This window comes from Phaenicophaeus curvirostris, chromosome 8, assembly GCF_032191515.1.
Source record: "Phaenicophaeus curvirostris isolate KB17595 chromosome 8, BPBGC_Pcur_1.0, whole genome shotgun sequence".
In the NCBI taxonomy this organism is placed as follows: Eukaryota; Metazoa; Chordata; class Aves; order Cuculiformes; family Cuculidae; genus Phaenicophaeus; species Phaenicophaeus curvirostris.
In genome coordinates, this window is record NC_091399.1 from 18,928,979 (window position 1) to 18,954,106 (window position 25,128).

Consider the following 25,128-nt stretch of genomic DNA (forward strand, 5'->3'; position numbering starts at 1 on the left):
TTCCCTGCATCTTTCACTTTATTTTCACTTTGCATTTCCAAATTAAACACCAACATTTTACACACAGACTCATTTTATAGGCATTAGTCAACTCTGAGAGTAGAAAGCAGGCCATCAAGGAGTTAATCCTTACTAGTACAATGGACATTTTCCACTGCATCTTCAAAACTTACATCATTAGATGTCAAGATCTTTACCTAGCTTGTCAGTGGGAGGATTTCTGCCTTAATGAATACAAGGAAACAAAATTGATAACGCAGCAGCAAGTGGATTTCCTATTTTGCTAACACAGTTGGAACAGTACCAAGTTCTACAGTAGCTTTGCAACTGAAGCCAAGTCTCGGCACTTCCTACCAACCAAAAATACTCAAGGCGAACTACAGACTGAAAAGCAAACCTGTTCTTAACAGGCTGAGTTCCCACTGTCTAATCATGTGGTAGCACAGAAGCAGACCTATCGGCTTTCCTTACCCTAAACAGACCACCTAGTCTTTCTGCTGACACACACACGGCCATGAAAATCACCAGTTTAAAAGGGCCAGACAACATATGGCTTTAGTAAAATGCAGGCAACCTAACTAAATGCCATTCTTAGGTGTTCCTCCCCTGCAAGCAACCACACTCTTAATAAGGTGGTTTACTCGAGCTAAGCGCAGATCCATAGTTAGTCTTCGGGCCTCCCACTGAGCGGTGCAGCATTTAAGTGCTGTAAACAACCTGCTAAATGAAGCCAAGAAACACAGCTCTAAGCCAAGAACTTGGGATGGGCAAGGAATAGGTTTCTATTTATGGTCCCTGGCTGGGAGAGACAGAATGGGAGGAGACATCGGAGTCTGTAACAAAACTACATCATGAACAGCTCACATCATATAAAAAGAAATGTTACAAGCCAAGCTGATAACACTGCCTAGCCTCATTTCTCAAAATCCACCTGAAACAGAAAAGGCTAATAAGTGATTTTTTTTGGTATTAGAGAAGTATATGGAGAAACCTAAAGTCTCTCCATACCCCTCGCCTCTTAGGAGCAGGTTTACTTTGCAACATGGAAAAACTCTTGCATATGATACACCTCTGCACTTATTTAGTAGTGACTGTTAACCTGAAGATGTGTTTTTTGGCTAACTTGATATAAAAATCCAAAGTTGGGGGTTTGGTGTTACTGAATTTTTAACCAGTAGGAGGAGAGACACATTGATTTCAATTGAATTAGTAACATCATATATGAAGAATCTGAGATGCTGTCTCTCTACCTGAACATCACAACAGGTTAGCGACATGAAGATTGTTTAAAAACCAAAAATACCACTGTTGATAGAATTTGCCTGTGTTCTGTTCCACTGGTTTTAGTTATTGCCTCCCTTTGTTACTGATGTTATCAGAGGTGCCCCTCACCCTGTTTGTTTGCTCAGATGTCAGTGACACACATGATACCATTTCCCCCAATATCAACCCAATGCAGCGCTTCCCTAGTTTTTCCTCAGCCAATTTCTGCTTAAGTGCCACCTTTTTGGTGCAGAATCCAGTGTGAAATAAATCAAGCTTAAGCTCCAAATAAATCAATTGAAAAACATTCATTCCTTGTTGAATGTGAGATGTGTAACTTTTCACAGACTGGCCACCGCATAGGCTTTAAGTCACCAAACCTTTTACTGAAGCATTTGGTAGCACTGCTGATTTAAGATAATTTCAAAGCAGATGAAGTATTGAGCATCCTCGGAACAAATGCTGCTAACTTAACAGACTGACTCTCAGTACCTCTCAGATCTTCTGTCCTCCCAGAACTCTGGTAGAAAAGTGACTATGGGATACATGAGCTAGAAAAACAATGCGGTGTTCTTGATATGCTTAAGCACCTCAGGGTGAGGAACTCGCCTCGGCAGAGATATGAGGAGAGTTGGACCTAACAGTTATTAAAAGAGGCAAGGGATGTTTCCTGTCACAGGTACTGGGAATGGCCAGAAGCACCAGAAGATGCTCAAAGTGCCAATCTAACTTCTTTGTGCTTCTGGGTGAGGAACCAAAACCCAACAGACAGCAAGAAAAACACTTCCCTGTAGTGAGAAAATACTTAAATGCAATTAAAAATTTGTACACAAGGGATTTTAGAATCAAAAGCTACAAGTGTAACCTCTTCTAAAAATCCTGAATGCTGCTAAGCATTAGTTATCTTATTACTAAGGATTTGCCCAGCTCCTGTAAAGCCAAGCAGCTTTGCAACTGCTGGTATCTGGGAACAAGCAGAGACCACCAGTTTTAAATGCTCTGTATTACATACCTGTTTCCATTGAGTACTGAGGTGATGAAGTTCTGCTCTTTCTTCCTCTGAATCCTGCCTAGAGCGGTCAGTAACTACTCCCAGTGATACTTTGAGGGAAAGGAGTGCTCTGAAGGAACACCGCAACTTCAAAGATAACTGGGAAACTGCACACATGCAGATGAAAAGTCTCCAACATCCTTATTCTGTCGTAGTCAGTTCCAGTAAACCTCTCCAGTATGAGGGGTAAGGAGGATTAGGTCACCCAGCCCTTCTCCAGGAAAGGTGGGATGGCCAAACATTCTGACAGCTTACAGCAAGCCATTTAGCAGGTTTGTTTTTTTTAATCAGTACTTCGAGGGAAAAGTTGCTTCATGTGGATTACACTTACTCCAACAGAATTCCTGAGGAGTCATAATCCTGGCCAGATCAAAGTAAGGTTATTATCTACCTCTACGCAAATCAAACAAATTACTTACGCAGCGTAAAGACAAACATTTGCAGTAAGGGCTCTTTTGCAGAAAGCATACTTGAAAAATCACAGCCCAACCAACCCTCAAGCAAGCCAGAAATACCTACACTAACGAAGCCTCACTGGCATGAGGTTTGTTTGCAGATGTAACGCACTATCTGATCAGACCTCTGACTTAACATGACATAAATGTCCGAGCTGCTTTTCAAGTGACATAATTACACCTTATTAATAAAGTCCTGCAGCATTAGGTGCTCTCCTATGACTTGGCACCTGGAACAATGACCACGTTTCTCAGCTGGCTTTCTGAAATTTATTTTTAGCCTTCCTAGTTTAGAGAGAAACTTGGAAGAAGAGGGTAAAGCCTAACTCACTGACTTTTAATCTATGGAGTAAAAGACCTTGCCAATCTAACAGCCCAAACCCGAAATGATATGCCAACTTGAGGCCCAAGCAATTATTTCTGCAAGAACCTTGGCAAGGCAGCACTGCTTACCTTTTGGAGGGTATTCGGAGGGCAGAGCTCCCCAGGTGAGCTGACACAGCTTCAGTTTCCAGTACATGAGTTAAATTTTTTTAATGCAATCCCAAAATGCTTGTTAGCACAGATGTGACTTCTCAGTTCCATCCACCCACACTGAACACGCATCAACTGTCACAGCTACACAGTACTTCTGTGTTCAAATCCTCTCACTAAAAATAAATCGTAAAGCTGGTGGCCTCACTTATCGGCAACAAATGTGCTGCTCAAGCCATTGTCCACAGCCATTTTCTTCTCTTGAACAAAGAAGGGCTTTCCTTTTTAAAATATTTACTTCATTTGACTAAAATACTCTTGTGATGATGTCTCCTTTGAAATATATTTGTCTTAGAAAATAAACCAGCGCTTCCTTTCCTCCAAGAAAAGCCAAGCTTTAGCATGAATACTTGCCCAAAAATTGCATGCTGTCTTGTTAACTTCAGAATCAGGGAAAACTAATGCGGATGCTTGTCAGGAGATCCCTGGAGTCTGATGCTCGGCTGAGCCCTGGTTGCCTTGCTCCTCCTCAGTCCTATGGGCTGATTCACTCTTGTAGGGGACAGTGAGAACACATGCGTATGAAGTCAAGGAAACGCATCCATTGCACTAAACTTAGCTACTGACTGCTGCACCGCTTCCCGTTGGCGAGACCCAGACACTTGTAATTGGCTCCACTCATCAGACAAGGGACACCATTCATCAGTGCTGTTTCCAACAGCTGCTGAACAACCAGGGTAACACGAACCCCAGCCTTGGCAGCAGCAGAATTCCCAGCTCAGCCCCAACAGCTTCGCAGTTCCAGCCTCTGTCAGTACATTTGTTTTTTTAAATCTAACAGCACTGTTCAGCCCTTGTGTGTCTGAGTCCAGTATTAAGACAAAGATATACTCACTGAAATTATGGTTTTGGAAAATCCTTTCCGGGTTATGACTGAATTAATAGAGCTTTGAAGGAAAAGTAGAGTTAAGACTGAGGAAGTTCAATACTCCTATTCCAAAAGTAATCAAAGCTACAAAAACATCACTGTTGGACTTGCTGGTGTACTAATAAAATTAGTTTGATTATGAAGGAGAAATTTTAATAATCTTTGTCTATTCATCTAGTTAAGTGGATCTGGATTGAAAATGCTTATATAATTTAATAGGTTTGGGATGGATGTTTCCAGTAGATCTGGTGTTTTTGAACATTAGAAAAATAGTGTTTTAATAATAATCCATTTAGAGAGTTAAGACAAGCAAATATATTCAGCTAAGATACAGACATGCATTTTATGCATTTTATGCATGTCTGTATCTTAGCTGCATGAAATTCCTTTTTATGCATCCATTTTATGCATGTCTGCTACAGTAGCAGTAGCTTCCACGGTGAAGTTAGACACTGAGATCGCTTTTTCTTCTTAAGAATTACAAGTACTTCTTGACTGTTAAAACTGAAACGATAAAATATTTAAAGGACTTGTGATAGGAAAATCAAGTCCAGCCTCTTGGATTCAACAAAATGCTTCAGAATATCAAAAGCACGTTTGCTGGCTGACAACTGGGATCCTCTAGGCATGCAACAATTGTACTGCGTCACTTCCAGCCTAGCATCCTGCTGTTACCATTGCAAACAGAAGCTGCCTGGGGAAATAAGAATGACATTATTCCAGAACGCTTGCCAAGCCTCCAATGCATTGCATCTCACGGTCTTTCTGAGCCAGAGCTGATGTTGTGGTGAAACTTCCTATCAGGCTGCTTCCATTATTTCATCCGGTTCCCAACTGAAGCAATGCAAACTGAACTCACATAAACAACACCCTGCTGCAATCTTGCTGACGGTGCAGCCACGTACTGTGCAATGTGCTCTTATTTCTTTTGAAAGCAACGTGCTGGTTCCATTTGATGCTTCTCAGCCTGTACAGCAGCCAATGCTGAACAATCGCTACCTGATGGTGCTTTCACTTGAGGTTTCTGCAGGCCTTGAACTTGCTCTACCTCAGCCACGTCTCCTCTAGGCTGAAGAGTCTGTCTCAGGTGCTTTGATGTTGCCAGCACTGGACACCTTCAAACACCTTTGAGTTTTGTCTAGCTCCACCACAGACACCTCCAGACAACCAGATCAGCATTATGTGCAGAATTCCAACCACAGATTTGTGTAGGGGCAGAACTATTTTCCTATGCCTAATGTTCTGCTTTTTGCACTAGAATTCCAAAGGTTGCCACAAAACCATCTTATTACAGCTCAAAGATTTATTTCTATTGTTGCAGCAGTCAGCTCAGAGCTAAAAACAAAGCTCAAACCATTTTCCTCTGTGCCACCTTCCACTGAATCTTGTACTACTTTAACCACTGGGAATTCTTCAGTCAGCTTTTGTCTCTAGTGTCTTAAATAAATATTATTAGCAAATTTACCATCACACTCTTTGCTTTCTTTGTCTTCACATCATTTGTCATAGCCTTATGGCAGCTTTTAATGAAAAATCAGGTACATCAAAGAAGTTAAAGTTGACTAAAATACACTTTGCTTATTCCTGTTTGATGGCTGCTTCCTTCCTAGCACCTCTTCACTAAACAAAACTATTAATGTGTTCCAGAAAGTTCCATACTATAATCAGTGCTTGGTACAGTGTACGATCTGGTTAAGCCAGCAGACGTTGCTATCCTTTGGAGAGGGATATTAAAAAAAAGGACAAAAATGACTTCGTAAAGGCAACTGCTGAACTGAGGGATGGGTTAAAGAAAGTACAGAATTGGCTCTAGGGAGAAATACTCCAGGAGATGGGAAACTTCAGTGTGCCTGGATGCAAACAGAGTAGAAACATCCTGGAGGTGTTAGTTTTTTTCCACTAATTTGTTTTCAGAGCAGTAAAGAAAACCAAACTAAACATCAGTGTGAAAAGGACTTAATTACCCAGAAACATCAGGCTGCATCTTTCAAAGAGGTTAAAGATTGCCACTTCAAAAACCAGAAACTGCATGGAAAATGCTTAGAGTAGCCTTAAATCACACAAGCAAGAGGATCAGGCTAGCAAGGACAGACTCTGACCCAAGACAAACATCAGAAAGGAGGTAGCTGCAATTCCAGATTTATCTAATAATTTGTCAACAACAAATCCCCACAAGAGCCAAGATCTGTTGCCAGTTCACAATGCTAGCTCCAATACTAACAGTTTGGTTTTTTGTAACACTGCAAACATTCCCTCCTTGTGCTGGGGAAATATGGGAGAGGAAAACAGTTGTATGGATTTATCTAGGATCATAATGGAGATTGAAGGATTCCTAGCTAAATGAAATGCTATTTTATGGAACTGGTACCACAAAGCCTTCTATTGACCCGGAATAAAGGCAGACAGGGTAACTATGTCATAAGAGAAAGGCTGTCTTTTCAAGACTGGACTGGATTATGCACGCTAACTTAAAAGCCTGCCAAGATTAACAATGAGAGGGGAAGGGACAAATGCTGCCTCTGCCCCTCAAAATACAAAGCAAATACACTGACAAGTGTTCTTTTTGAGAAGAGATCCAATAGTATGCTACTCCTGATTTTATCCACATCTAGTCCTCTTTCATTCTGATTTTCATCTGTTGCTTGGTGGTGTTTGAACAGAAACACAAAATGACAAGGAAAGTATCTGCTGCCTTCTAAAACTGGTCTAGCAACTTAAAAAAAAAATATTATTTTGTCACTTGCTTGGCACACAAGTGCTTCACTAGTTTTTCCTGTTCAGAGAGTGAAACAACTCATTGTTGACACAGCCAGAGAATAAGATCACTGCTGGTTATTTTAAGAGCCTTCCTCCCACTTAATATTGGGATATCCGTCTGAGACATCTCCTGCCGCCACTGTCTGTGGTGGGATGACTTCGGATGCCCAGAGGATTGGTCAGTATATTGTCAGCTGCTAAGTGAAGGCTACATGAGCCTCCGTTACTGCCTCCGCTGCTGGGTGCCACCTCCCTTAGTGTTTCATCAACTCTATTTACTATACATACTCCGAGGCAGGAAGGAAGAGGGAAAGAGCTGGAAATTCCCAGTGGAGGGGTCTAACACTGCAGCTCACTCAGCAGTTTGCCTCCACTCCCTCTGTAAGGCACAGGGCAGTTCCTAACTCGCATCCATCTAGAACACCACTTTTAGTGGATAATAACGTGCTTTTCCGTAGAGCCAAGGAGTACAACATATCCTGGCTGCGAGGAGGCATCAATATTACCTTCCCCTCGTGGAATGGATAAGAGCTTTTGCACCACGGTAGTGGTGACTGGTAGAAAAGCACAGAAATTGCCACTCAAGAGTTATCACTGATCCACAATGTGTGTGGGAACGAGACAAAAATAAAACTTCAAGTCATACAAAGCAGAAATCAAACCATTCACACAGCTCCTAGGAGTACTTGCAGCCCCCAGGAGCAACAGCGTCTGTACTGTAGTGCCATCAATCAAGGAATAAGGAAGCAAGTGAAGAGCAAGATGATATTGCCTAAATTAAGATCTCTGACAAAAGAACATCAGCTGTGTTCAGTCTCATGGCAAGATTTTTGCCAGTCGTACCATGCAGCTTGCTTTGAGGTCTATGAAACCACTTAACGTAGGAGCATTTTTTTATGAAACGTGAATTTTGAACTGAGATTAAGACCAAAGTCTGACTGTGCCATCTAGAAGGGAACTTGCTTCTAGTGTCCCTGCAGCTTCTGCTCTGAAAGGCCAAGAAAGGTCCCTTTATCTTATCAAATTAAGTTTGGTTATTTTTTTTCTAATTTGACAGTTCCACCTCATTCCTTCTTCCTCCCACTCCACAGAAAAACATTCCCAGTTGTTGCTGGCCTATATAGGTTGTCAGGACAGCTGGTTGCTTGGATTACACAGGGCTATATTGTATCCCTTCAAGAACCAGCCACGTCAAGCGCTTTCTTTGGGACCAGGGCTCGCTACTGTGCTGCACCAGCACACCAGGTGCTGTCTTGAAGTTGGAAATTCCAAGACAACAGGCAACCCTGCAAATGCTCCTCTCAAAATCATTCTCCCTCTTAAGCCTCATGAGCACAAACCTCCTCCAAATCAGACATCTGAGTAAGCAAAAGATGGTGAAATTGCACTCTATTCCAACTTAGCCTCTTAAAGCAGAGAGACGGAATGCTGCCTTTTGGTAGCTTGGGAGAGGATTTCTCAATTGCGTTGCTACTATTTACAGCAGTTACCTATGGCAATCCTGTATTTAAGTGTGTTCAGAATAACTGCAGCTCTCCTGCATGCAGCAGTTAGAAAGCAGAACATTTCCCATCCCATGCAGGTACTGCTTCCAGCCAAGGAGTTCCTTCTCATAGTTACAGAGACCTACATAGCGCTACTGCAAGACAGACAACTGCTGCCAGCTTCTCGAGATGCCACTGCATTATCAACTTAAACCCCTGCCTTCCAGGGCCATTCTCTATTAGTTTCTATGCTGTTTGGACGCACTTTTAGCTCTGAAATCTCTTTGTAAAGATATTCCCCAAGGCAAACTACAACACGTCTCAGCTGAACTGCTGTCCAGCAAGCAACAGAGCACCCAGAAGCAGACACCACTAACTCCAGACTGAAAGCTGCTGTACCACATAGGTTTCAAATGGGTCTTCCAGCTTAGAAAGACATTACAGAATCAGAAGCTAATTAATATTTGAAAGTTATTTGAAGGATCTGCAGGATTAACAACATGATGCCTGCTCATCTACATCACTGCCAGAAACAGTCTTCCCCTTCTTTTCAAGCCACTTTAAGCACTTAAAGCCAATGTAACTCCAGGTTGCTTAGAAGGAACGGCTCCTGGATAAGTTAAAGAACTGCGCAGATGCCAGAATTGTCAAAAACCATGAGGTAAGTGAGGTAAGGAAAGCTGTTTATATGGACATGCTGCTTTGAGATCCAAGCCTCCAACAATCTGAAGTAAACTGTACAAGCATAACAATCTTAATTTTTTATAAAGCCTGCACGGACAGCGGCTGAAAAACTGAACCAAGAGCTGAAACCTGGAAGCACACAGCACATTTAAGTGCCTCCAGTGAGAATGCTGAAGCTCTTGCGTGAAGGATCAGCAGAGATTCTGGGGCAAGCGCCTCTTAAGGTCATGCTTCCATCAAGAACAATAGATTGCCCAAGCCCTGAAAAAAAAACAAAACCAAAAAACAACCTCTGAAGCACCTGTAATGACCAAATGAAGCACCCATGAAGATGAACAGCATGGAAATGCATGACTGAAATATAGAAGTGAGAGCCTGGTGAATAGCCAGCAGACCTGCATAGAGTATGAAATCTTCTTTTTCACTAAAAAGACCATTAAATTAAAATTACAGGGTCACACCTCCAGTTCTGAAGCTGGACAAGCTGAGTAATGGCAAACATCAAATTGTCCTGATCAAATACAGCAAGCGGAATCAGCCCTTAAAAGAACTGACTCATCTGGGAAGGCACGTTCTCTTTTTAGTAGTGTCCAACATGAGTGTTGAGCAGAACTTTTATATTGAGAGCTAGGTCTAATTAAAATGCAGCAGCAGATTACCAGTGTAAGAACTTAATTCCTTATTACTAGAGGAACAAGACTAACAGATGTAGTCACACAATCGAGACACTCTGAGCAGCAATATTAGTCAAATAATCTAGTTGTTTACCCAACCTGAAGTTCCCACCTAGTTCAGCTTGAAGGACAGCCAGCCTTTTTCCTTAGCTGTCAGTCTTGCTACCTCGATGATAGCAGCAAAGATTTGCTGTTCGCAGGCGCTGGGTTATAACCAGCTTTTCATTCATGGTATACATGCGTAGCATGGTAGGAAAGCCATTAAGGCCAAGAACCTGATGAGCACTGAAGCAAAGTATATGTAAAAGAAAACCACACTTGAAACAGATAAGAGCTGATCCTATTCCTAGAAATTCGGAGAAGTAACCTCCTGTGAAGAGATACTGCCTTTCGACTCTCTCAGCATCCAAGTTAACCCATTTCTGAATGTCAAAGATTGTAAAAGGGCAAGTTTCAGGGCCTCATTTCAGATAGCAGCCTTGCTAAAGAGATAACACTAAGTCTATGAGTATAGCCTGTAAGATTATTTTTTTAATTAACCCTAAACAGGATTCATCAAAGCCCTCCCCCAGACACAAGAGACCCTGAACTGCACTGAACCCAGCAGGCAGCTGCTGCCAGATCCGCAGTCATTTCCCTTGCTTCCAGCTGCTTCTTTGTTGCTTCCCATGTGCTTGTACCCGCATCCACCTGATGGACAGAATCATAGAAGCCCTTGGCTGGAAAAGACCTTTGAGATCAAGTCCAACCGTACCTGTCCACTACTAAATCATCTAAATCATAGCCCTAAGTACTTCACTCACCCAGGTCAGGAAAACAAATAGCACTCCTGAGTTTTCCTGCTAGTTGAGTTCCCAGGATTGGCTCACTGCAGGGCCAGGTGAGAACCAGCCCTGGCAAAGGAGGAGTGTGCTGGTGGTGGAGACAAGTGCTCTTTTGACAAGTTTTCATCCATTCAGCCTTATCATACTGTTATTCAGGGAATTGGGATTCAAGCCAGCTGCACCCTGTAAAAGTTTACTTCTAGAATGAGGTATTTCCTAGATCAACTTAAACCTTCTCCATCACAGGAAAACATTAATGCAAGTAATCTTACTTTGAAAATCCCTGGCAAATCTTTTGGAAACTATGTATTGTGTATATTTTAGACAGTTACTGCCGGCCTTATTAAAGAGAAATTACATTAGACACAATAAACACATGGTCTAGCAGCAGGACTGAAATAAAGTGACTCACCCAATTTAAAATACATGGGATCTAATTATTTTACCCCTAAAGAAAGGGCAGGGCTTCCTACATGATGACAGGTACATATACATATAATATAATTGTGGGGAAATCAACAGTCTTGGCTTTGTTCTTACTACATGCAGGTGGCTGCTGTAATCTAAGACAAATACATAAAATGCAGGTTGTTCCATTAGACTGGGGAGGGAAAACATTCAGCTCTGGGTGTGGATGTCTCCAACCAGTTTTATCGGGCACTTTGCCAATGTTATGAAAGCAGGATTTCATGTAAGAGTGAGAGCCTACTCCCAAGGGAAAAAAATACAACTGGGAAAATCAGCGTGCACAAGAAAAAGGTGCAACCTGAGCAGGGGGAAAGAGGAAGGAGGCATGGGAGAGCACCTGTAGAACACAGAAAAACACCGTGGTCACACAATACAATTGAGTATTGTATTGCTCAATACAATATGAGCAGTATATTTCTGCTTAGAAGGAGGTGGCATCCACACAGGCTTAAACCAGAACTCCACCTCTATAACGAGGTTAGCATTATCTTGACAACTTGAATGGGGATACATAGACATTATCACCATCATTAGAGATTTATGAAAAGAAATTATTCAAATTGCTCCTTACCCTCACTAAGATTCATAAGCTGAACCTTTTGCAGCTGTTGAGGTTCGTCACCCAGTTTTGTTTGGAGATGTGGGGTGGGGATCACTGCAGAGAGCGCAGACCCTGGCAGACACACATGCTAACTGCGCAGCTGTCCCAAGAGGCACGCTGCTGAAAGGACTCGGCATTCCTCCTTGGAGACCAGGCTGAAGATGTGCAGTCGTATTTTTCCAGATTTAAAATTGCCTGAATGCCAGCACACAAAGCTGAGAACAAATACATGTCATCCAGTGATGGACCTGTTCTGTCACACAGGAGGCAGTCGGGAGATGATAGCATGAGCATCTCATCCCAAACAGCAATGTTTTTCTAAATCTAGGCAATTGCTTTGTGGGGGATGAATTCTTCTCCAGACTTGTGACAAGATGCAATGATATTTTTTTTTTATGAGGATATGAATTCTAGGAAGATTATTTCCAGCCCCTCTAGTACATAACCATTGAGCCTACTCAGATGTCTACAATTAACAATAAGATCCACACTCTTTGCTGAAATACTTTGTTGGTAATTTAAGGAGAAAACAAAGATGATGTATCAGATCTATAGCTTCTGATGAGGCCATACCTGTTTTCTGGGTGATACCCTCACTAACGCTAACTATGCTCTACTGTTCACCAGCAGTAACGCTTATTCTTGCATGTGTTAAATTCACAGCCTACGGAACAATCTCTGGACATGCTAATATGATGACTTGATACTACACGGGATATTTTTGTAGCACTTGATATCTAGAGTGCCTGGCAGTTCTGATATTTCATTCTCTTGACAGCCCTACAGAGTAGGGCAAAGTTTCCACCATGCAGAAGGTGGTCTAAAGGAAAGAAACAAAGTAATTGCTCAATATCAGACTGGAAGCTATAGCAGAGCAGGATTTAAACTGGTGTCCACCAACCATCCTTCCTCAAGGACAATTCTTGCAGCTTTCCTTACTGTCTCTTGACTGACCAGTAACTTTGCATATAAGGACATACAACACTTTGAAAACAGCTACTGCCTCAACTACTGATGCTCTCTAAATAAAAGTTCTTACACTTCCTCACATCAATGAAGCAGGATTAAGTTCGGGCATCAAAAAGGGAATACAACTTTTCACAGGGCAAATCACAACAGAAAGTGTCTGCAAGTAAACTTGGAAAAGAAAGTATGCTCCCGTGGAAAGGGCACTGTGTTAGTGGTTCTGCTAGAGACTTGCTGCCTAAGTATTCTTGTGCGCTCGTGCCTCTCACTTATCTGTGCAATAAAACAGTGTTCCTTATAAAAACCTACTACTCTACTGGTGGGGGAAAAAGTGAGACTAAATAGCTAACTACTACAAAAAACAGCTTTCTTAGCTGCAGGGATTTTAACCGTTGCCAATATCATTTTTTTTAATATATAGTTTCTTAAAAAGACTGTACCTTCATGGAGAGAAACAATTTTTTTCAGTTCCTGCAGGTCTGTATTCCTGGTTTTAGAGCAAACATCCTTTGTCTGTCAGAAAAGGCAAGGAATTTGGGAACAACCTGCTTCCCTGAGAGCAGAGAGTCAGTAAGACAGACAGTGTGCATCGCCCGTCTCATTTTCAAGACAGATGAGGCTCCACACAAAGATACAGGCAGCTGAGTAAGAATATTAAATGCTCATAGGAAAGGAGATAGTTGTTCTTCCTAATCTGCCACCAACACCAATTCCTAGACAACCAGTTCAGCTTCTCTTTAAGCCTCAAACACTTCCGTTTGGTGATACAAAGCACCGCTACACCAGAGCAGTTTATTCACTATAATAAAGCCTGCTTCTCTATTAACAAACCAAGATGCTGCTTCTATAATAGGTTTTATAGTTTCAGACATTAGAAACCCACCTCCCTGACGGCTCAGGGGATGGAGCACAGGGGGGAACTGTATGATGAGTGTTTTAGTATTTCTGTAATGGGTCCTAGTGGTGGGTGGATGTAACAAAGCCAGATGCCAAGGCCTGAAATGCATGCAAGACCTCAACCCCATAACAAATTAGGAAAGTGCGGGGGAGAAAAGGATAGCTACAGCATGCCAGAAGTCATGCCTTTGTGTTTACACAACTGTATGGAAGTCTGTCTCGGTTGTATTTGAAACAGATTTTCATATCTCCTTTCTAGTAGACTGGTTTAGGATTGATTAATGTGCTGCTTTTAATGTGGCCTTTCACCAACAAGTATTAAAAGGAATGATAAGTGACTTCTTAAAAAAACACAAATGCATCCCAACTTAGTGTAACAACTACCCCTCAGCTGAGCAGTCATTGATGCAGTGTCAGGTGATCTCATTTTTTTATTAGAAGTGTAAACCCTAAAAGCCAAGTTTAGGATCTCTGCAGAGATCCTGATCGCCCGGAAGGCCAGCTTTGGGATCTCTCTCCAGAGATTCTCTCCCCTAGCCAACAACTCCTGTTCGTTGTTCTGCCGCTAACCAACTAAATGGGGTAGACTGAAGTTCTCTATCTCCTAATTCACTGCAGCTTCAGCCTCTTTAGGGAAGTTCGACAGACGACATCCAGCACAGCACTTTGAACTTCCATTTCAAGTCCAACACCACAAACACTAATGTCTTTCAGACCTATTATCATGCCAGAAGTGTTTTGAAATACAGGCTAGAACCACAACAAACATTTCTTTAACAGCCTATGGGAGTGCGTGACTGAGGACTTAGCTTGCAGAAAACTCTGTTGTGTTTGTTTACACAAAAGTTAAGCCTAAACATCTCCACAAAACAAGCAAGCACTATTGCCATGTTACAGACAGAAGTGCACAGAAGCAATAAGAAGTGACTCTTAAAATTTGAGGGCTCAGATTACCCAACAGATATGTCAGATTTAACAGCTTTTCACACATGAAAGGTTGCCTGCACTTTAACACATAAACAAGCTGGAAAACCTCTCTTACTGGCAGGTGGAGTTATGCAGGATAAAGCCTAACAGAAATACAACATCTGAAAAGGAAGCAGTCCAGTTCTTAAAGGCAAAAGCAAAATAAACACCTACTCTTAAATTTTGAGACAGCAACATCTGCTTTTTGATATGTGGATCTTGCCTGCTTTCATAAACCAAGTTACTCTAAACACTCTTCACTGTAACACAGCTATGTTAGAAGAAAACCCTCTCTTTTCCTAACAGGAAAAACGTTTCAGCAATAGATGAATTAAGTGAAGGCATTGTAGCCCCCTCTCGTGGTAGGCTACAAAGTCATGCTCTCCATAAGCTGCTACAATTGTTCCTTTTACCTTCCAAGTTTAACAGTTATTCTTTCAGCCTGCTGCGTGCTGCCCAGGCTCCTCACCCACCATGGCAGTTCTGCCCTGCTGATGCTCTGCTGTCTCACACTCACCTGCTCCTGCTGACAGCACATTCCAAAGCTCAAACAGAATAAGGTGAGCTCTGCGTGGAGAAGGGAAGGGTAAAGAAAGCAGGAAGGCTCTGAAAGAGGTTCCTTGTAGTGAAGTTCTGTTCTTGGTCAGGAACAAAACACTTGCTGGCAATACCTCATGTGTTCCAGCCACAGTGTAGCTTTGTAACATCTGATGTGCAACAGAAAACATGCCAGTAAGTACCTGGGGATACAATTCTCCATGGGTAAAGGAAGAAAATGAGCACAGCTCACTCCAGTCTGACAGCCTGTAACTACATTGCCCTAAGGCGCGCCAGTACCCATAGCCCACCAGGCGAGTGAGTGTAACCACGCTGAGCATTATCCCAGAGCTACGCTGGTCACAGAAGCAGTTATGTGCTTTGCCACCAACCCCTAAAATGAGAAAAACAACATTTTATTTAGCAGAAACACTAACAAGGCACACAGAAAAAGTCATTGCAGCTCGTGTGCTGGTGGAAAGACACGTTACAAGTGTCTTATTCACATTTAGCTTAACCATTTAATATAAAATAGATGCAGCTACGTAGACTTACATCAGAATAATTAAAAAACAGAACTTCTGTACAGGACTACAGACAAGCTTAGTTTTGATGGACTTACACTGTGGCCTGTTCCAGCCTGGAGAAGAGGAGGCTGAGGGGAGACCTCATTGCTCTCTCCAACTCCCTGAGAGGAGGTTGTGGAGAGGAGGGAGCTGGCCTCTTCTCCCAAGTGACAGGGGACAGGACGAGAGGGAATGGCCTCAAGCTCCGCCAGGGGAGGTTTAGGCTGGACATTAGGAAAAAAATTTTCACAGAAAGGGTCATTGGGCAGTGGCAGAGGCTGCCCAGGGAGGGGGTTGAGTCCCCTTCCCTGGAGGGGTTTAAGGGACGGGTGGACGAGGTGCTGAGGGACATGGTTTAGTGTTTGATAGGAATGGTTGGACTCAATGACCCGGTGGGTCTCTTCCAACCTGGTGATTCTGTGATTCTGTGAACATCTCAAAGCACATCTGTACTTCTAACTAGGTGCTAAAGTGCAGGAACCACCATGCAGTTAAACTACTCTGATTCAAACACCCTACCCCTAAAGAAGTTAAATATATTTAATTTTAAAAAAAATAAAATTCTTCCCAACCAGATTTAGTACCGTTAAGACAAAAGCAAGAATGAAACCTGCCAGATTTCTGTTTCACAGCGTACTACGCCAGGCTACTCAAAGCTCATCACGGCTTGCTCACTGGCCAGTCAGTAAGAAAGCAGGTTTGAAAACAAAACAGAATTGAGTGGTATCACCACAAAGCGATCAAAGAAACAACTTTAAGAGCATCTGTTCAAGGTCTTGCCTATCCCATAGCCTTTATGCTTTGATCAACATGCCACTCAAAGAAGAACTTTACCCAGGCTCAATTCTATTAATATGAAAAATATTTTAAAGAGCACATATAGGACATCCAGCAATTTAAGGCTCAAATTCGAAGAATTTGCTATTTTAACATTAATATCTTAAATTTGAGCCTGAGAGCTTCCAACTATTAGACCAACATTTTTTATTTGCCAGTTTATAAATGAAAAACAATTAATCTATAGGAGAAAGGGAACGACAAATCAGCACTCAAAGGATGCTGTTTCTCTTTCACCTGTATGATAGTGAATGGTGGACATAGGGAAAGATATACAATTCAAAACTGAACAGTCTTGTTAACTTCGTGACATTGCCGGTTAGCAAAATGAACCCTGCACAGCAAAGGCTTTGAAATAATCTCAAGAAACTGAGCTGACCCTGTAAGATAAGGAGAAGGCCATGTTATATTAATTTATCTACACGCCAGCTCAGGTTTGAGGGGTCATCATCACAACACAGGGGCTATAGAATCAGAAGGTACAAAAGGGTTTGGGCTTTGTCTAGAAAACAAACCTGTGCTCTGCAAACACCTTTTAGGCCCCTAAAAAGGTAATACTTATCTACTTGGATATGACAATATTTAAACAAACTTCTTGGCTAGGCTGTATTGGAGTGTTTGCAGATTTGTGATGAGGAAGTGTTTCTGCACTTTCCAATTTCCAAATGTTTTGCTCTTTCTACTGTACAGGCACACTACAGTCAACTTCTCAAAAAATTATGGGTCTAATTAAACACAGAATCTGAAAACCAGGAACACTTGCTGACCTGTGCCACATGCTACCGCCATAAGAGCCAAAATTAGTATCAATTCTTTCAACCAATTCTCCCATCACTACTGTCATAAAATACTTTTAAATCAATGTAGGTGAAGCTCCAAGTTTTTTAACACATGTAATTATTTTAAATGGAAGTATCGTAGTGGGATTATGATCCTCGGGACAATGTTTGGGAGGGAGGGACAGGAGAAAGGAAAGGAATTTGCTTTAAAAGTTCAATCTTAAAGATCTTTAAATGGCCTTTAAAGAGCACTGGAAGATTGAAATAAAAGCAATTCAATTTTTAGTGAAGTATTTCTGTGCATCTTTGCCTCCCTCCTCCCCCTCCCCCCAGTTTTGGATTGTTTTTTGAAATGCCTGTGCTGATTTGGCTGATACTGAACGCCATCTACTAAAAAGTTAATTTATATAGAGTTACAGATTAGCAATCGTATTGGGAGATGCACACATCTTCATAGAAAACCCACAAAGCACATGAAACTTCCTCAGATACGGGTAATCTAACTAAGCTTTGCTGTTGCGGTTTACCGTGTTACCAACAGGAAGCCTCAATGGTTTTGTAAAAGTCTCTTATTCTAGAGAGAACAATTTCTATGGGCAATACCAAGACCAGCCTTTAAATTAAGTATTTCATAACCACAAAACCAGAGAAATGTCAGGGATGATGCAGTGACAGTGAGAGAACCATTACTACAGACCCAATGAGGCAACTGTGTCATCCGACTCAGAGCAAGCTTTTAATTCTTTCCTGCTATGCTGAGAGCTTGTGGTCCTAACAGCCACAGGAAGTATTCCATGACCCATTAACACCTTTCCTAACGCTGTTAAGAAGGAACCTGTGTGCCTGCTTTCACCTGCAAAGACAGTCAAGGGGCCATCCACACTGCTGCTACCAAGCTTTACATCACTGATAATGACACACTGCTGGAAGGACCACTAACCCCTCAGGAATCCAGTAGGTGAGGCTTTGGGCTGCTTGGCTTTTTGAAACACAAACAAGTGAGAACAGTCTGGAGAAAAGCTCTGGGGAGACCTTAGAGCAGCCTTCCAGTACCTGAAGGGGCTCCAGGAGAGCTGGGGAGGGACTTCTTACAAGGGCATGGAGTGATAGGACAAGGGGGAATGGCTTTAAACTGGAGGGGGGAAGATTTAGATTAGTAGGAAGGAATTCTTCACGATGAGGGGGGTGGGGAGGCCCTGGCCCAGGCTGTCCCATCCCTGGAGGGGTTCAAGGCCAGGTTGGATGGGGCTTGGAGCCCCTGGTCCAGTGGGAGGTGTCCCTGCCCATGGCAGGGGAGTTGGAACTGGATGGGCTTTGAGGTCCCTTCCAACCTAAACCATTCTGTGATTCTATGAAAACAAACAGTAGGTCACTGAGCAAAACCTAACTATTTTAATAGCTTTCACACACATCCCTACCAGAGCACGTATAAACTGCTGTTTCTTGGTTTGTATTAGTTGGGTTTTAACATACTTTCTTATGAGTGTGAACGAGTCAGCTGTCAGCAGCGTTAGGAAAGCAGATATTAGATAACAAGTACACTGGAAACATTAAGTTGTGACCGCTAAGAGAAATTGTCTAGAATAAATCACACTAACGATCATCTGGCTTTATCTGTAAAACAAAGAAAGTATGACTTTACTTCAGCAAGGACTGGCTTGCTTTAAGAACAGACAACCATGACATATGCTGAAGTGGGGCGCAGAACAGGTCACTTCTTCTGAACATCAGTGAAAACATGATTTCAAGCCTGCTGTCCCAGAATCTGTAATGAGAACCAGCCATAAAATATTCCCGAAGCCAACCCTGCTACAGCATCTCTAGGAGACAGTCCAACTACTTTCCAGCTCTAATTATGTGAGCTGTCAGTCCTGCTAGATTAGAAAAGATTACTTAAGCCACTTGTGACAATTTGCTTTTGTGTCCAACAGCTTACACATTCGCTTCCCACCGATTTGCTCACTTGGCCGTGTCCCTATTTAAAAAAAAAAAAAAAAATCCCACTTTTTTGGGGGTTTTGTGTTGGTTTGGGTTTTTTTTTTCCCAAAACACTGCATTTGCAACACAAGCAAGTTTGTGAAATATTGCTGGAACAACTTGTACCACACCATCTGCTGTGCGCAGAGAACTGAGGCACCAGAGATCTGTCTGGGCTTTGAGTTGGGACTTGTAAGTTGGTTCTGATTCATGTCTTCTGAAGTAACTTCATTTCGGTCTTACCTTCTCCAGACTGTGTTCCTATCTGTGTGAAAAATACACAGGGAATACACACATGCCAGGAATTATAACGGATCAGTACTTGGGATTACATTGTCCCTTCCATTGAGCTGGCAGAGCCCTCTCATTTGCACCATACAGCGTGCAAAAATCCCAACTTAATGCAGGGTATAAAAATGAGTATTGAAGGCAACTGAATGTGCAGGAATAATTTAGATATCATGAGGACCAATACAAGAGAGAACATGCCTATAATTTCATTTTCTACAGATGTTCCTCTAGACACTTAGCTGAACTACCCTTTATTCCCCAAATAATTAGTGAAGAGTTATTTATACATCATGGTCTCACAAGATTTCTGATTTACAGCACAAAGAGGCACTGAATACAGTGATTATACTCCATCTGCACGGGGCATTTACTGACAGGAAAGTCTGCGGGCAAGCAGCTCTGGCCCGAGCTTGCTGCATTTCACTGGGATGAAAAATAAAGAACATTTTAGGCAGCCCACAAAGTGCAGTTGTTAAACTGACTCTATTTTCTCTCCATCTTTCCATTTTCCTGCATTCAGCCCTTCAGTTTCACTGAATTTCAAAGGGATGGTGTTGTTTATGCTTCTTCCCGTTTTAGAATGTTTTTATCGTGTGGCTTAGCACTCCAACTGCCCTAGGGGAGCTTTAATGATAATTTTATTTTTAAAAGTATAGGCTTATCTTGCCTGACCTTGATGCACACAGTAAAAGGTTGCTGAACTCCTCCTCTGGAACACAAAACAGGAAACAAATGTCCTGCGCCTGCTCAAGTGTGGTAGAGCCTTCCGCTACTCCAAAATATATCACCAAGGCAACTGTAGCAGCATTGCAAGCAGGTATCGCAAAGGCTTCCCAGCCAGGATTTAAATAAACTGGTTTTCCTGCAGTATGTTTTTTATGACACTCAGCCAGTCTTTTTGGAGATGAAAAGCATGTTAAAACCATTCCAGAGGATATCTTGGTACATTAGGCAGTTATCACTGTTTTTCAGAAAGAAAATTAGAGCCTGTCACTCTTCAAAGGTCACATGAGGAGCCAAGTAGAGCCCACGCAACTTGGAAGTTGTTGGTTGTCATCAGTTGCGTACCTTCCCTCAAATAAATTACTGAAAGGCTAAGGAGATAACCTACTTCTCTGTTCTCTCTCCTACTCCTTCTGTGAAAGGGAAAGCAAGCTCATCCTCTAAGGGCACCACACACTTCTTTCCTGGTTGCTCTGATCAGAAGAATTCTATCATAACTAGCATTCGCTGCAGGTTCTCCCTCTGGAGTTGTCGACCCTGCAGTACAGGTTAATTCTGGTGCAGGGTACATGGGAACACTAGCATTTGAACCGCCCTTCCCTTTACACTCTCCCTCTCTGCCACATTAGTAGCAACCATCGTGCTCTATGGTGCTTTGCTTGCTTTTACAAGTCACAGTATACACGCCAGGAACACTCGCAAAGGGGCACTTTGCATAGCTGATGCCAAAAGGCTGCAAAATCCACAACTATACTCTGCACCTTGGAGAACTCTGCTCCACGACTGACAAATCACACCAGACTATCAGCTTGTGCAGGGCTTTTTTGCTCAACTTCATAGCAGTACTCACAGAATTCAATAGTCTGGTCAGCCAAAACCCACAGGAGTGTAGGAGTCTGGTCTCATGACAGAACAGTGGGGTCCCACAATCCAGACTTTCTTGTTCTTTCCAGAAATTCCTCGCTTCTCCCAAAAATACCTCCTGAGGCAGGGAGTGCCTGTATACCTGTAGTGCTTCTCCTTCTTCTCCTCTTCCTCCTTCAGCCAACGTACTTGGGACAAACTGGTTCAACTCAATCCCTCAATTTTTCAAGGACATCTAGACTTCAAGTTAGTTGAGTAAAAATTCTCTCGTATCAGGTTTTTGGTAGCACAGCATAAGAGATTTTACACGTCACTGATTTGGCACAAGCTGTTCCTCAAAATCCTGTAGCAAAATGCGCTTGTTTATTTCCATCCATGGTTGCTCCCACAAGGAGCAACCCCTCAAAATGAGCTTCAATAAGAGCACCTAGTGAGGTTCATATTGCTCCTGGTATAGCATGACATCTGCCAACAAGAGCTGAGGCAGAGCAGGGCTGCAAGGATGATCAAAAAGCTGGAGCACCTCCCATATGATCACAGGCTGATGGAGTTGGGGTTGTTCAGCGTGGAGAAGAGAAGACTCCGAGGAGACCTTATAGTGACCTGAAGGGGCTACAAGAAAGCTGGGGAGGGAATTTTTACAAAGGCATGGAGTGATAGGACATAGGGAAATGGCTTTAAACTGGAGAGGGGCAGATTTAGGCTAGTCATAAGGAGGAATTTCTTCACCATGAGGGTGGGGAGGCCCTGGCCCAGGTTGCCCAGGGAAGCTGTGGCTGCTTCATCCCTGGGGGTGTTCAAAGCCAGGCTGGATGGGGTCTTGGGCAGCCTGATCCAGTGGGAGGTGTCCCTGCCCAGGGCAGGGGGGCTGGAACTAGATGATCTTTAAAGTCCCTTCCAACCCAAACCATTCTGTGATTCTATGATTTTCTTTTCAATAGACACATCTTCCTTTACAGTCTGCAAAGTAAATAACAAAAGCAACAAAAACCTAAGTAAAATTACATCCATTACCTTACTGCTGAAACTGATAACCTCTGCAATATAAACAGCAGAGAAATCGTAAAAAATCAGCATGTTGGCTTTCCCAGCCCATCCTTGCTTCTAGTTCTATGAAGACAGAGCAGAAGGGCTGGCAGAGCACACAGTTTGTCTTCTTGGTATGCATGCATGCTTAAGAAAGCTTTTTCTCTTCATTTCCCTGCGACTACATGTAAATAATTCTGCTTCCCTTCTAATTTTAAAACGTGGTAGGGCAGAGCGAGGACCGAGAAGGACTTGTTCAGGATGCTGAACTAAATTACTACCAAAACATGCAGCAATAACTGAAAAGATACGCTGGAGTCAGGCGCAACTGTGTTATTCTGAAGTAACTACACATCCCCACTTGCTGTGCCGTGCTTCCCACAAACATCCTTTCTGTCCTGGCCTTGCAAGAGCAAGAACCAAACAGTCCCTCCAGTACCAAACCAGTTTGTCACCAGCAGTAGTGCTCCTGCCTGCTCTCGCAGTTTAAGTCCCACTTCACAGTCGCTACAGCAATTTTGCTTTGCCTTCAGCACACTGAAAGAAGCAGGGTACACGCATAACTTCTGAGATCAGCTCCTAACATTGAGAAGTCACAGTATTAGTTTATTTTACAGTAATGTTTTTGCCAAAGTGCCTTTGAAAGCACAAAAATAGAAAGACAACACAGTAAAACATGAAGTTGGTGACACTATGACTGAAAGATGAAAAAAAAGAGTAATCCTTAGTTTTAATTGCAGTAATAGCAGGTCAGGCATTTCAGCAAGCACAGAGTTCTGTTTTGATTTTAAAGTTGATGCTGCTCCCTGTGCTCAAAAGCTGTGATAACACTGAGATTTTAAAGAACCAGATTTAGCGCTGCGCTGTTGTTTTGATAGATACTTATGTGTCAGCAGTCATAGCGGATTATATTTACATTTAGGCTGTTGGTTGCATATTCCTTAATCTTCTTGCCTATGCTCATTCTATTGAGCAAAAGAAAATACACATTGTCAGAAGCAGCTTCACTCTATAAACACTGACTTCTCTCTCTACCCAAAGCCAAAGCAGCCTCCATAGCAGATTCAGGTCTTTAGGATTGGAGACGCGTCTGTGCATCTATGAGTCAAGGCAGACAGGTTGATTGTACCTTCCAAAACCTCTGTGTTTTATTAAGATGTTGCCAGACAGACACATTAAAAAAAATCACAGTTAAAGGGGGGCTTGAAGTTGCGGGGGCCTCCTAAGAGAGATGACAGAAACTAATGTTGCATTGAACATTTCTGGTATCAGTTTGCAGCAGTGAGAACAGAAGCGGACAGGCAAAAAACTTCAGCTGAGAATCAGAGAGGGGCTGTAATATTCTGGTTGAATCAAAACTGCTTGCTCTGTCGGGAGCTACACAGTAAAACAGAGATTTTGGGGGGGGGGGGTGTGCACATTGGGAGCATCTTAAAGACCTTGGGCAAGATCGAAGCGCCTTGGAGATCTCGGGGGGCAAGCAGTGACCACCTTGGAGATCTCGGGGGGCAAGCAGGGACCGTTTTGGAGATCTTGGGGGGCACGTCGGGAGTGCTTTAGAGATCTAGGGGAGCGCATCAGGAGCGCCTTATTGATCGCGGGGGGTGCGTTGGGACCACCTTAGAGATCTGGAGGGCAAGCAGGGAGCGCCTTAGAGATCTCGGGGGGCAAGCAGGGACCATCTTGGAGGTCTCGGGGGGCAAGCAGGGACTGCTTTGGAGATCTCGGGGCGCAAGCAGGGACCGCTTTGGAGATCTCGGGGCGCAAGCAGGGACCACCTCGGAGATCTCAGGGCGCAAGCAGGGACCGCCTCGGAGATCTCGGGGGGCAAGCAGTGACCGCCTCGGAGATCTCGGGGGGCAAGCAGTGACCGCCTCGGAGATCTCGGGGGGCAAGCAGGGACCGCCTCGGAGATCTCGGGGGGCAAGCAGGGACCGCCTCGGAGATCTCGGGGGGCAAGCAGGGACCGCCTCGGAGATCTCGGGGGGCAAGCAGGGACCGTTTTGGAGATCTTGGGGGGCACGTCGGGAGTGCTTTAGAGATCTAGGGGAGCGCATCAGGAGCGCCTTATTGATCGCGGGGGGTGCGTTGGGACCACCTTAGAGATCTGGAGGGCAAGCAGGGAGCGCCTTAGAGATCTCGGGGGGCAAGCAGGGAGCACTTTAGAGGCCTCGAAGGGGCACGTCGGGAACGCATCAGTAAGCAGAAATAGAGAGCACATACAGCGTTTACCTTTGTAAACAAACCCAGAGCAGGGACCCGCTCAGTGACAGCTCCCAGCGCCGCGGGCGCCGGGTTCCCCCGGTACCGTGAGCCTCGGGGCGGGCCGCGGCCCCCAGGGAGGCACCTCCGGCCCCGATCCCCGGCCGGTCCCCCCGCCCCGCCGCCTCCCGACAACAAAAGGCGGAGAGGAGAGGGAAGGCGACCCCGTTCCCCGCCGCCGCCGCTCACCGTGCTGGGTGAAGACGTTGAAGCCTCCCTCAGCGGCGCGCCCGGGCGGCTCCCGGCGGCGGCCCGGCCTCCCCGCGCCGCTGCCCCGCGGCCCCCGCTGCTGCTGCGGCGGCGGCGGCGGCTGGAGCGCGGCGCCCGGCTCCCCGAGGCGGCCCACCTGCTGCCCCATGGCCGCCCCTCACATCCCGGCCCGCGGCCGCCGCTCCGGCCCGCGGCTCACGGCCGCGCCCCCGCGCCCCCCGCCGCCATCTTTAACCACAGAGCGCGGCGCGCAGAGCGGCGCACGGGGGAGGGCAGAGCGGCGCACGGGGGAGGGCAGAGCGGCGCCGCCGCGGTCCGCCAGGGTCCGCCCAGGAGGGCGCCACCGCGGCGCGCGGGGGCACGGGCGGGGTCACGTGGGGGGGGGAGCACAGAGGGGGAACAGGCAGGTAGGGACACACAGGTAGGGACACGGGGACACGCAGGTAGGGACACAGGGACACACAGGTAGGGACACACAGGGGAACAGACAGGTAGGGACACGCAGATAGGGACAAGGGACCAGACAGGTAGGGACACGGGGGCACGCAGGTAGGGACACACAGG

The 25,128-nt window shown here is 44.3% G+C and overlaps 1 protein-coding gene across 4 annotated transcripts in view; it reads right to left on the reverse strand.

Moving 5' to 3' along the window:
• The window catches only part of ABL2 (ABL proto-oncogene 2, non-receptor tyrosine kinase), a 49,593-nt gene extending 24,793 nt beyond the window's left edge, over positions 1 to 24,800 (reverse strand). For 2 of the 4 annotated variants that reach the window (XM_069862651.1, XM_069862647.1), the window contains exon 1: positions 24,544 to 24,800. In XM_069862651.1, coding sequence (XP_069718752.1) covers positions 24,544 to 24,712 — 169 coding nt within the window. In that variant the 5' untranslated portion in view covers positions 24,713 to 24,800. Of the gene's footprint in view, positions 1 to 2,275; positions 2,301 to 3,222; positions 3,748 to 24,543 lie in introns of those variants that run through there. The other 2 variants (XM_069862648.1, XM_069862649.1) reach the window with 2 other exon arrangements.
• Between the last annotated feature and the right edge of the window lie 328 nt (positions 24,801 to 25,128).